Raw genomic sequence first — 12,467 nt, 5'->3', positions numbered from 1 at the left:
CATATATACACACAGAGAGGGGAGGATTCCCATCTGATCTTGGTCATAAAATCTCCTCTCTCAGCTACACAACCAACAGCTCAGGACCCACTCTAGAGAGATGCTGTTTTTATGCAAGGAAGGAGACTTATCTGTAGGACCCCTGCTTCACTGGCCATTGAAGCTTGAATGCTGATATAAGTTAGGGGATACAGCAAGCCTCAGCTATGGCAGCTGGATGCCACTTCAGAGAAGGAACCTACAGTCCTGCAGATACCCCAATGTCCCTAAAGAGTGCTGAGCAAGACACCTGGAGTAAACCTTTCCCACGTGATTACCAATGTCTGTTCTCTTGAGGCTGCAGTCAGATTTGCCCAAGTGCCTCAGCCTTAGCACTGAAGACAGAAAGAATGCTGAGTGCAAACTATTCTGGAAATCAAATCACATACATGTTTCAGATCCAAACTCTCTGAAGCTGACACCGAAAATCAGTCCCACTGATTTCATTTCATGCCTGAACTCCCTTCTATAAATGGAGGTAATAATGCTCCATGTCACTAGGTTGTAATGACAGCAAATTAATTTTGATGAAGTACATAACCAGTGGAAGACAATAGTTCTGCCCTCAGGACAGAGCTCAAATACTGAGTGTTAAATTGTATTCTCCATCTGAAAGAGATATATTCTTCATCCCTTAAAGAGACAGTGGTGCTAGGATGTGATCTTGTTAAGGAAGACTAACACTATGCATAAACTCCCAAAAATGCCATCAGGAAAATGCCTTCTGGCATTTCTTAATTTTACAGCCTAAATGATGTCTTTTTTAGCATAGCTTTGTATGTGTGTTTTATGAAATTCAATAATGACTGTATCAAATGGCCTCTTTGAGACCCCATTAGTGTCAGGAGTGAAGTGGGATCCTTTAAATCTACTGCATTGCCAAGACAGCGGAATGAAAAACAGAAGATAACGGTCTACAGATACAGCTACATAACACAGCACTCAAGAGAGAGGGAGAGATTGACAACTGGCATCTCAGAGGACAAATGAAACTGGAGACCTTGGACCTCCAATACAGGTACTGGAGGGGAGATGACTCTAGATGGCCATGTCTGGAAGTCCAGACAATTCCACAATTGAACCTCTTCCACTGTCTACCTGACCTTCTTCTAACTCCTTCTCATCCAGTTTGGAGGAGAAAAGTGCCTTGGAGCAACCTGACCCAACTTCTTCACCTCACTTGTGGAAAGAGGCTACAGAGGTCTTTCCTTAGATACCCTTACATAGGTACCCTTAGGTACCCTGTACAATAAAGCAGAAATACTATTATCCAGCCATGCAGCATAAAGTACTGCACTAAGCACATGGGACTTTCCACAGAAAGTATTATGAAACCAGTATTGTGAGAGTTGAAGCTTCTTTGTAGCACTAAAACACATTTTGGCAGAGAACAGAAATTTATATTGCATGATTAACACATAAGAGACTTTGCAAGAACTGTGCTACTAATTTAGGAATAACTGAGCACTGCTCTGTACAATTACAGTGGGGAAAAAAGGCCACTGCTCTAAGATTTCAGGCCCTTTGTTCCTAAATACATTTAACTTGGTTATTAAATCTTCTTTTTTCCTTTTATTTCATAAGGAAAGCTATGTTTTTTTTGGAGCTTTGGCTGAAAGACCTCAAGGCCTCATCAGTGAATGGTAAACATCTACATCTTTATAGCAAGACTCTTTAATGGTGTACAAGCAAATACTTCAACATGTCCCTGAAGAAGCTGAGCATTCCCAGCACACTAGTTACTATTAGAGGTACTTAGTCCAAATGTTGAATATCAATTTCAAAAATAAATCTTAAACAATTCAGCTCTTTATGTGAGGACAAAGTTCAGATGGTAACCATGGCCAAGAGCCCCTGAGGCTTTCAACTAACTGGGCGTTCTGCACCGAACAAAGAACTTGCAGATGACAACAAACAGACAAACTGCCCAATGGGCAGATACATGAGAGAACACTGAATTTAGGTCAGTTGCACCAGGAAAGAAACTTGACTTGGGCTTTAGAGCAGCTGGCAGGTTTTTTTGTTGGTGTTTTTCTGTTTTTTTTAAAGAGTGATTGCCTAATGATTTAAAAATAAACAAAATGGGAACTCCACTTCTGCAAATAAGAACACCCCAAAATTAAGGCTGTTGCAATGTAGACTCACTATGAGGAATGAAAAATGAAGGCTGCTAGGAGACTTTCTGTTATAGGGAGAGAAGCTTGTCAAAGACTTTAAGACAGAGGGAAGATGTGAAGAGAGCACAAGATGAGACTGCACAAGATGAGACTTCACAAGATACTTAGCAACAACAAAAGCCAAGACAAGGGGGGAAGTTCCTCCTTTCCCTACAAATAAAAGCCCTACACATTCCAGAACAATTCTCAACCCTAATTCTCTGAACTGTCTGAACTGGTTGTCTATACTTCAAAAGACAAGCAATTACGGTTCTTGCACAGGATATGTTGATGCTGTGTTCAAGAGCTCAAACACCACTTAACAGAAGACCCTGCTTATTATGCTAGATAAAAGCAGTGAAGATTTCAATTAGCTCCTGATTGCCTAGAGAAACAGGACTCAGGAAGTAAGGTGAGAACATATACATATGCTATGTTCTAAGAATACACAAAGTTGTTCTGGAGAAAAGGAGAGAGCAAAGAAAGAGCAGGATGCTACTAATGATGGAGCACAGATTCCCAGTGGTCAGTCCACACAGTCCAGTGCCATCCAGACATCCCGGACGTAGAAGCAGCACACAGAGCATGTCAGCTCTGCTGTGTGGCCATAGTGACTCAGCGATGTGTACAATCCAGGCTGAAGAAATGACCACCTGGATGTTATTTTATAAATCTGTAGCCAGTGTCTCAGGTATTTTTCTTTATAAGGTTGTTTCTCCAATAGCTTTCCAGGGAGCTTACCTGATAAACCAGAGTTTGTGAGGATGTTTACTCAGAAGTCCTACTGGACATAAACTGGCTTACACTGAGACTAGTAAAATGCATTAGCATCCATCATGTGGTTAAACTGCAACCGAGAGGTCAATCCCGAAAAATCAAAAGTCAACTGACTAAGGATTTCCTCCAGTCTTCTGCTAAAGCCACAGTGAACAGTGTATGCCAAAAACTGTTGTTTCTACTTCAGATTTCAATGCAGATTTCAAGGAGGCCTTTACAGACCACATCAAGGGACACACTGTACAAATACTGTTCATTCACTGGAGAGGTGCTGAAGGTTTTGAAAGGGAGAGTGCCACTTTCACCAGCCCAGTCAAGCACATTTATACACTTCCTGGCAATACAGCAACTGTGCAGCTTCAGATGAGGGCTGTGTGCACCTGTATCTTCCCTTCCAAATCCCCTCTGTGGCCCCATCTCTGCTGAGCAAATCCCAATCCTTGGGAAACCCCTGTGCAGCATCTACTTGGTTCACACAGGGTGAGAGGAGCTGTGACCTCAGTTGAGGGGTAGGGAGCACATCTCAAGGAGGAGGAAGAAGCTCTGGTACTGGTCCTGCACAGACATTTGGAGTGCCCACCTGCATGATGTCCTGTAGGCTTTCAGTGAAGGATAGCTCAGCCTCCACCATGTAGAACTCTGCCAGGTGCCGGCGACTCTGTGAGTTTTCCGCTCGGAACGTCGGACCAAAGGTGAACACGTGGGTAAAAGCCCTGCAAGGTGACAATAAACAGGTAGGTCAGGTTCAGCACACAAGTGAGTCTGTTAAACCTAAAGCCCTCACTTTTATCTCAGGATCTAGAAACAATGATGTTTCTATTTCATCTTTGACCCGTTTAATGGCACTGCTGAATATGCCACTGTTATGTTCCTTTATCCAGACATGGAGAGGACTTATTCACACCTCTTCATGACTCAGGGAGGTTGCACACACAGTATTCAGCTTTCACTGTACACAAGTTGTGCTCAGGACACTTTTTGCAACTGTGAGGGAAGAAAAAACAACATTCTGCAGAGCCAGATAACTGGAGAAGCACCCAGTCATCACACCAGTCAGGCTCTCCTTGATTGCATCCTTTCTTGTTTCTTTGGCTGCAATGTCTGACCTTCACGGGTGCTGTGAGACCCCAGAGCACAACAGAGCAGAAAGTGCCCTGCAGCTGGAGTTGCTGGGCTGGTGCAAACACGAAGGGGTGGCTGGTGAAGCCCAGCAGGATGGATGCACGGTGTATGGCTTGCAGTCCCCCTCTAGTGGCAAGACCGAAGTTTATTGCTGAAAGAGCCTTCGAGATAATCAACTGGGCATCGTCCACACACCTAAAAATGGCTCAGCTAAAGGGTCCCTACTGCAGAAAACACATCTGGGATATTGCTCGGTGCTAGAGCAACCAATGCAATTCTCCAGCCACCTTCTGGAGAGTCTATTTAAACACATCCTCTCTTGTTCTGCAGTCATGTCATGCTGTGTTTCTACTTCCCTTGTAAGAAACCTTCCTATCCAACACCAACACACCCTTAAAAGTTTTAGTTTTATGTGGGAAGCTGCACTACAAGCAATACCTTTTACACCACGGGCTATGAACGCTTGCGCTCCTGGACATCCTCAAGCCAGCAAGAGCTTCCCAAGCAGATGCCATGACAGCAGTGTTTCCCCTCTTGTTGCATGGGAAGCAAACCATGATTGGGGAAGAGAGTGAGCTGCTTCAGAAAAACCATGAACTGGGCAGCTGCTATCTTTAGTACATCTTTAACTTGATGTTATTTTCAGCTGTAGGCAGCATGTAAGAGAAAAAGAACCCAAGCAGTAGAGATTAAGCACAGTTTGACGCTCATGAAAGGATGCGTGCTAATAGCTGGGGTTGGCATTTGACTTGCATCTTGCTCTGCAAGCTTTCAATTTAAAGAGGATGTTCACTGAAGTTTCTGAACAGGCTAATTTTGTTAAACTGAAGTTTAAATAAACAACACTACAAAAAGCAGCATTTTTCCTTTGCCCCTTATGGAGACATCTGCGCTGCAAATAAAGGAACACACACATTCTGCTTCACTCATCTGTTTCCTCATGTCACATGTTGGTTAAAGGTTATGATCCAAAGAAAGAGCACTTTCTTTTTCCTTGAGTTGCTAGTAGTAAACACACCAGAAGAAAGTTTCAGGTCAAGACTCAATATGCAGCCTGCCTGCAGGTTTCTCTTCCCCATGGCTCTGCTTTCCCCCCTCCAAAAAACACACTTTCTGTCTCTACTTTGCCCCCGTACCTGCACTCTCTCATACATGACCACAACATCTATGACTTTAATCAGATTTTGCAGCAAACATCTTTCCTCAAGCATCATTTTCAACATGCCTCTTCCCTCTGCTGCCTTTCTTGCTTGCTACGATGTTACTGTGAAACTTCTGCTGTCTCTCGATCATCCTCTTTCAAACTGCCCTTTGCTATAGCGCCTATAAAACCTCATCAATGTTTAGATAATTGATGTACCAAGACTGTTACTCAATGTACAAGTCAGTATTATATCATAGGTTCCTTGTGATCCCTCATCTGTAGCCACCTGTTGTCTTGGGTTATACAGAAACACATGTTCTTCCTCAACAAGGCCATTTTGGTTTGTTTTTTTCCCCTGCTCCTACTGCACCTGGCACAACAAGGTCTTGGATCCAAAGCTTAAGAGCCTCAACTGCTGTAGCAGTACAAACAACAAATATGAAAGAATGAGTCATGCTGTCAAAATTGTTTTGTGTTTAAGGCAGAACTGGTCAAAAACTTTTGCTTGGCAGGTTGTGGAGGCTGGCCTGCCGTGGAAAACAGGAGATGCAGGTTCTTGTTCTATCTGTCCCAACGTTTCAGGCTTTTGCTAAAATATTTCAATTTTAGGCTCTTCAGTTAAAGACAGAATTTTCCCTAAATACATAAATTTAGTCACAAGTTCAGTTTATGGTTGAGCCAGGATCAGACACAAGAGAAAAATATTTTGAAATGCCTGCAATTGCTGAAGTACCCATTCAGGTCTGCTCAGTTTGATGTGCAGGTTTCTAATCTCTCACTGACATGAAGTCCTCCAAGTAACACTTAAAACTAAAGTGTGACACTAGCTGGCTAGCAGGAGATCCTGTCCCACAGAGCAACAGTCTGGCTTCAGCAAGAGACACACTTCTGTCCAGGCACAGGCACTGACATTCAGTCACTGTAGGTTACCATGACAGATGACAGTCTCCAGCAATGCAGGCTACTAAGAGTACTTTGAACTGTACTTATTTCCTACTGAACAGCAGCCCAAGCATGATGACTACTTACTTATTTTCCAAGGGGGTTGCCAACTGCATGATACCTAAAAGCAATCAAAAATAAAAATTACCCCTCATATTGCTCCAAGATGTCAACTGCGGTCAAATACTTCACAGTCACAGATCAGTTTTGTACTGCAAGAATAAAGCCTCTCTATGCCTGAGACAGAGCTTTTGGGGAGGGGAAGTGCAGAACAACTGTCCCTGTTCCCACAGGAACCAACTTCTGTCTTTTCTCAGCTCTAGACACCCTGTTGGAATGAATTTTCTCTAACTCGTAAACTGAGAACCACCTATGTTTACAAAATGAACCATTAGCACTGCAACTCTATGGACTATTCCAGAGTGCTCAACAACAGTAAGGGTAAGGGCTTTGTGATAGCCTGTAGAACCTCACATCACTGCTGTGGGGCTGAGTTTGCCTGCCTGCCCCTTGGAAGAAGGGAAAAAACAAAACTCAGCCCCCCCCATAAAAAAACGTGCAGGAAGGGGAGGAATCATTCATTTCCCAGGCTAATTGTAAAGGAAAAAGACAGATACAAGTAACTGTGAGAACTTCACCACAATCCTGGGACCCTGGCAAAGGGAAACTAGCCAGATGACATGCTGGCAAAATGATCAAAGGAGCACAGTAAATGCAAGTCATCTGGTAACAACAATGTAGCACTGACCAGAGGCCTGGACATAACAGAGAAACACAGCTAAAAATATATAGTCCCTGTTATCAACTCCATGCGTGAACAATTATTTCCATCCAGGCATTTATATGCTGTTTACTGTGCTCTGCCATTCAAGATACTACGTAAATGCCTGCTACACAAATCCAGCCTTTATTTGTACTTCATCTGCTATAAAAAACATATCTGTGATTTGATACACTGCTGTATCACACTGAGAACATATAAATATGTTAGAAAAGAGGGATGGGAGCTGACTCCGCTCCAATTTCATGGTACTGAGGGCAAAACCAGTAATTTTGTTCTGTGTGCATTCAGCACCTAGCACAATGGAGCCTCAGTCCAGGGTTGCAAGTCCTATGCTCTACGATGCAAATAATTAATCATTTAACATTCCCAGACCTCTGCAAGACTTCCAGCATTTAAAAATAACTTAAAAATTCTGGCTAGGTTTCCAAAACTGCCTAGGTCAGTTAGGGTTGTGGGCACCAAAGAGTCTTTAAAAAAAAAATCAGTAGTGCTAATTCCTCATCTCCAACAAAAGCACGCAGGAAAACAAAAAAAAGCCTAATAATCTGTTGAGCCTTTTCTCTTAGCCATTACAGCAGAGCAGTAACATGTCCTTGTATGTGCTACCAAAGAATACAAGAGAAGCTTTGAAAAGAGTCCCTTTGCAGTCAGCTTTACCCAGATCAGAGCTCTGGACAGCAAGCTCAAGTGCATTGATGCAGCTCACAGGCGCTGCCGGGGTTGACACCAGAAGAAGGCATAGAGCCGCTTAATTAATTGCTCCCTTTCTGTAACTGTATTTCGCTCTGTCCAGTTCTCTGGGAAAATTTGAGAGCTTAATGTGGAGGCCAAGAGAATACCCATGGCACTCCCTGAAATGTGGCAAAAGCCAGGGCCCGTCCTGCAAAACCCTGAGCTTGCTCATCCCAGCCCAGCAAAGGGCTCAGCCACTTTCCAGCTACAGGCTCACAGGAGTGCCTTTGGACACTGAAGCAGCACCTGGTAGCATTGCTGGAGCACAGCCGTCCTTCACACAGACGGTCACTCGGTGGAGGCTCATTTTTGCACAGACTGCTCTTGTGTTCTCCACCCTGTGGACACCCAGGAAGGGAGAAACTTCCCCTTTCCACCTTTATTTCACATGCTACTGAAACAGTCTTCTGAAGTAGCCACCTCTCTCCCTTTGGGAGCTTTCTGCCACGCACAATGAAAGCTCATTTCATTTGAGTTCGTTGACAATTCATTACAGAGGCAGAAACCAATAGAAAAGTAATAAGTATCCGTGCCCAAAGCTGCTTCAAATCGTTCTTTTAATTAAACTCCTGCAATGTTTGTAGGCCTCACTGTCTCTGCCTTACTGGCAATTTTTATGCTGCAATCCAAATAGAATTAATTGTGCCGACGGTTCCCGAGCCAGGAATGGATTGTGCTCCTTTTCTGAGCCAGGACTCCACACTGCTACCGAGGTAATAAAGACTTATTTGTGCTGTCGAACCAAGGGGATATAACTCTGAACAAGGCAATTAATCAAGAAGATGCAATCCCTGCACAGTCAGCTTACAGCTCATGCCGAGGTCACAACACCACAGCAGTGACACAGCTGGAGGCAGAAGCTGGTTGCTGTGACTCAGGGCTAAGCACTAAACCACACCAGTACACACAGGGAGCAAAGATGTTTTTCAAAACTTAACCATCACAGTGACTCCTAGAGTAAGCCATAAAAATACATTACCAACATGGCAGGGGGGAACAATTCACTTGGGGTGAGAGTGGTGCCCTTGTTGTTACCCCAAAATACTACAGGTGTCTGCATATACAGAAATAATAGTGATTACTCTGACAAGGTCTGCAGTGAAGAGTTAAGCTGAACAGTGACTTGTGCAAAATCCCATCTCTGGCCATGCTAAATGAACACAGCATGTGACCCTTGTATATTCCCCTACACCATGATCCACCAACCTCTCCCAGCCATACACACGCTAAAATCCAGGTTGCAAGAAAATCTAGAAATAATTCTAACCCAAGGACAAAACAACAGATGATGTCAGCAGGGGAAGAAAGAACAGCAAGGTGACCCTAAAGCCAAGGAGTTTAGCTTTGTCAACCCACTGTCCTTTCCCTTAGGAAGGGAAGAAATTAATAAAGTGAGCCATCTGATTTAATTCCACTCTGTTCCAGCATGACCATATTAATTCTGAGCATGGAGGACCTGCCTCCTCTGTTGAAATAAGCAGATGACTTTGCTCAGCTGCCAGGAGACACTAGTTGGCTGCAGTGCTTGACCCAAGCACGACTGGGATTGTTCAGGGATGCTGAAATTTATATGTTGAAAGATGTTCTGGCCCACTGCAAAAAAACACACACACACAGGGACAGCCATTCAAACACACCAATCCAATGTCTCCAGGGTCTAGTTTTTGGAGGAGCTGGAAACCCAGAGCTCCTAATGATGCTAGAGAGGTACAGGTGCCCAGCAGTTTGGAGAAGAGGCAGAATATTGTACAGAATATCTACCTAGAGCTGGGTAGACTGTGTTAAAATAAACCCCAAACCATCAGAGTTGGACAGAAATACCTGTTTTTTAACCTCAATGGAAAAATAATACTCCCTTTTCTATTGTTTGGTGGTTTGGATTCTGCCCAATGAAAGTGAATTTATTTCTGTTGAAAAGGTAGCAGAAGGGACTGAAAAAGAAGTTTTAAAACTCCTCATAGGACATGCCATTTCTGTCTGCCATCTGGGGAAATGCAGGTGAGAAAAGCTGCATTTTGACAAGGCCTTTTGTAGCAGTATGTGAGAATTAGGCCTGGGCAGCAGAGCTGATGTGCTGAGTGCTAAGGTTTCAACTCATGCTGCGACAAGATGGGACTGTACTTCCTTTTGTAAGCATCCAAAAATAGATACATAAATTAAAAAAAAAAAAGCTGTCTAAGTTCCCAGACAGAGACTGGGAAGTGCCAACTTCCCCCCCAACCAGTCAGACTGAAGCAACGCTGCAGTTTCCCTCGCTGCAATCTCCAAAGGGCAGGGACCCACAATGCCTGAGAGGCTGCATGTGCACAGCACTCTTCTGCCACACTCCAGGACCACCTCTCCCCTTGCCATAGCCTCTGCACCAGTTCCAGTAGCAAAATACAGAAGATGGGACAAAAATCCTCCCTAGGTAATCCACCTCTGCTTGAAAATGATCCAGGCACACTTGAGTAATTAACAACATGACCCATATACCCTAATTATCTGGCAAAGTACCCAGAATTTTGTTTATTAAACCCCAGAGCAGAGCTAGGCACTGCATTGTTAGCCTACAGATGGCAGGAGAATAGGGGAAAATCGAGACAAAGGACGTAAGTGTTACTCAGAGACATACAAGTTGTCTGCTCCAGGCTCAAAGACCACATCAGCCTGGGTCCTCCACCCTCTTATGCAACACTGTTTTACTTTAGTCTCAGTGGAGTCTTGTTTTGTCCTAGTGTTGATATTATTATTTCTAATTAAAGTCAATAAAATGACTGATTAGCAATGAAAACTCAAGCTGGGTTGATGAAAGCCACCAAAGTAGTTGAACATTTATTCAAATAACCACTTCCTATGCTCTAGCTAACAGAGATATTCTACAAAGAGTTACATAAAATGTTTCAAAGATTTAAATAAAACAGAGAGAAAAGATGTTTTTCAAAACTTAATCATCCCTGTGACTCCTACTCTAAGCCATAAAAATACATTACCAACATGGCAGGGGGGGAAACAATTGGGTTAAATCTTTTTCCTTTCAAAGTGGAAAACCCCCATGTTCCCTGAAAACTGCTTTTTAACACCCATGAAAAAGATATTTTCTTTAATTTTTGTTTTTCAGATGAACATGGATTTTATGAACTCTGCAAAAAAGAATCACAACAAGAAAATGCATTGGTGGGTGCATTACTGCACAAAAGGAGTCACGGTTTAGGTCACATTCCAAAGTTTGGGTGTAACTATTTAAAATCTCCAAGGCCTACAATTCTACAGTAACTAAACAAAGTAAGCAACTGCACAAAAAAAATTTCTTAAATCTGTATTAAATAGATCTAGCCTTATTCTACCGCAGCACGATGACAGAAAATTGGAGAATTTTAGGGCACGCGCTAATAGATTTGTGCATCTATTTTAAGGAAAGCTGTGGGAGCAAATAGGGGTGAAGTTGTCTAATTTCACATCTCATCCTAAAGCCACTTCTCAGGGCATAGAGGCTCCCTGAGAAGCAGGAGCTGCAGCCTGGACACAAGGCACGTTCATGCCCTTGTAAGCTATCAAGTTTGCTACAGAGCCAGGAGCCACTGATGGTCAGCTGAGCTGCAGTGAGAGGCCACCTGAAGCTTCTTGCTTGCCTCGGTTACAAAGTAAAACAAGTTTGCAGAAGTAACCATGAATGTGGCTACTACAGCAGGGAACATGCGGGCAGAGGGTTACAACAGCCCTATTGTAACTTGCAAAGCCACAGCTTCTTAAGCCCTTGCAGCTCTCCTGGTGGTGTCTGGGCACATGGATGAAGCTGAGCTGCAAGGCCCTACACAAACGTGGATGCTGGGCTCTTCTGACACAGATCCTACAGCACCTACTACTGCTTGGAATAGGGATGACAAGATATTCAGAGAAGGAAAAGGGACTGTGCACTGGATTCAAGACAGAAATATGATGCTTTTGCTTAGCTTCCTTGTAAGAGGAGGACCAAAAATCTCAGTTGATGACATCTTTCACCAGACGAGTATGCAACCTGTTCTTCTGTTGCTACCTGCATTTCATTTTTACAGCCAGCAGATAAAATGAAGAACACCTAGTCCAAGACTGCTGAGATTGTATTCAGCCCCTCCATATGTGGATCCCAGCACATGGCTGACCTGCGGCTACTGTCAGCACATGCTCACCGTGCTTCTTGCAAGTCAATTACCTGCTTCCCCTCCAAAAAAAGTGGAGGAGAAAAAAGGACCAACAGCATATCCATGCAGACTGTAAAGCTCCAACCAGCCAAGCAACCCTAGACTCACTGTTGTACCTACAAAGTTCATGTATTTGGCCTCCCAGTAATACGAAGTCATTAACAATCATTGCAGCAGTCATGAACCAGACTGAAGCACGCGGTAATTGATTAAAACCAGACATGTCACAGTTGCTTTTTATAGATCCAATTAAGTGTCAGCCTAATTAATGGAAGTTAGTGCGCTAATTATAAGAGTCTGCATTATGAGTCAGACTCAAACAAATGTTGTGCAAGAAATGTCAGAGATTTTTTTCAGACATCCAAGATAAATAATTACACTTATTTTTGTTGCTTCTTAGCAACAGAAATGTTATACAACTGGACATCATTCCTGCAGCTGCATTCAGAAGTGTTTAAAATTGTACAATGTAGAGCAAATATTTGCTTAAAGACAATGCAATTTGTTTCATCACTAGCAAGTCATTTTGGAGTCAAATCTTAAAACTGTGTTTGCCAGACTGCTGAAAATGAAGCCTCCTTTATGGAAGGCAGCCTCAAACCCATCTCTTT

At 43.2% G+C, this 12,467-nt stretch overlaps 1 protein-coding gene across 1 annotated transcript in view; it reads right to left on the bottom strand.

The window, feature by feature from the left end:
- The window catches only part of NARS2 (asparaginyl-tRNA synthetase 2, mitochondrial (putative)), a 52,409-nt gene that overhangs the window by 17,168 nt on the left and 22,774 nt on the right, over positions 1-12,467 (bottom strand). Inside the window, exon 7 of the mRNA XM_017829263.1 lies at positions 3,553-3,685. Coding sequence (XP_017684752.1) covers positions 3,553-3,685 — 133 coding nt within the window. The remainder of the gene's footprint in view (positions 1-3,552; positions 3,686-12,467) is intronic.

The sequence above is a fragment of the Lepidothrix coronata genome, unplaced genomic scaffold (genome assembly GCF_001604755.1).
Source record: "Lepidothrix coronata isolate B3197 unplaced genomic scaffold, Lepidothrix_coronata-1.0 Scaffold161, whole genome shotgun sequence".
NCBI lineage: Eukaryota > Metazoa > Chordata > Aves > Passeriformes > Pipridae > Lepidothrix > Lepidothrix coronata.
Note: the sequence above shows the minus strand (reverse complement) of the source record. Positions and strands in the feature narration are given on the sequence as shown.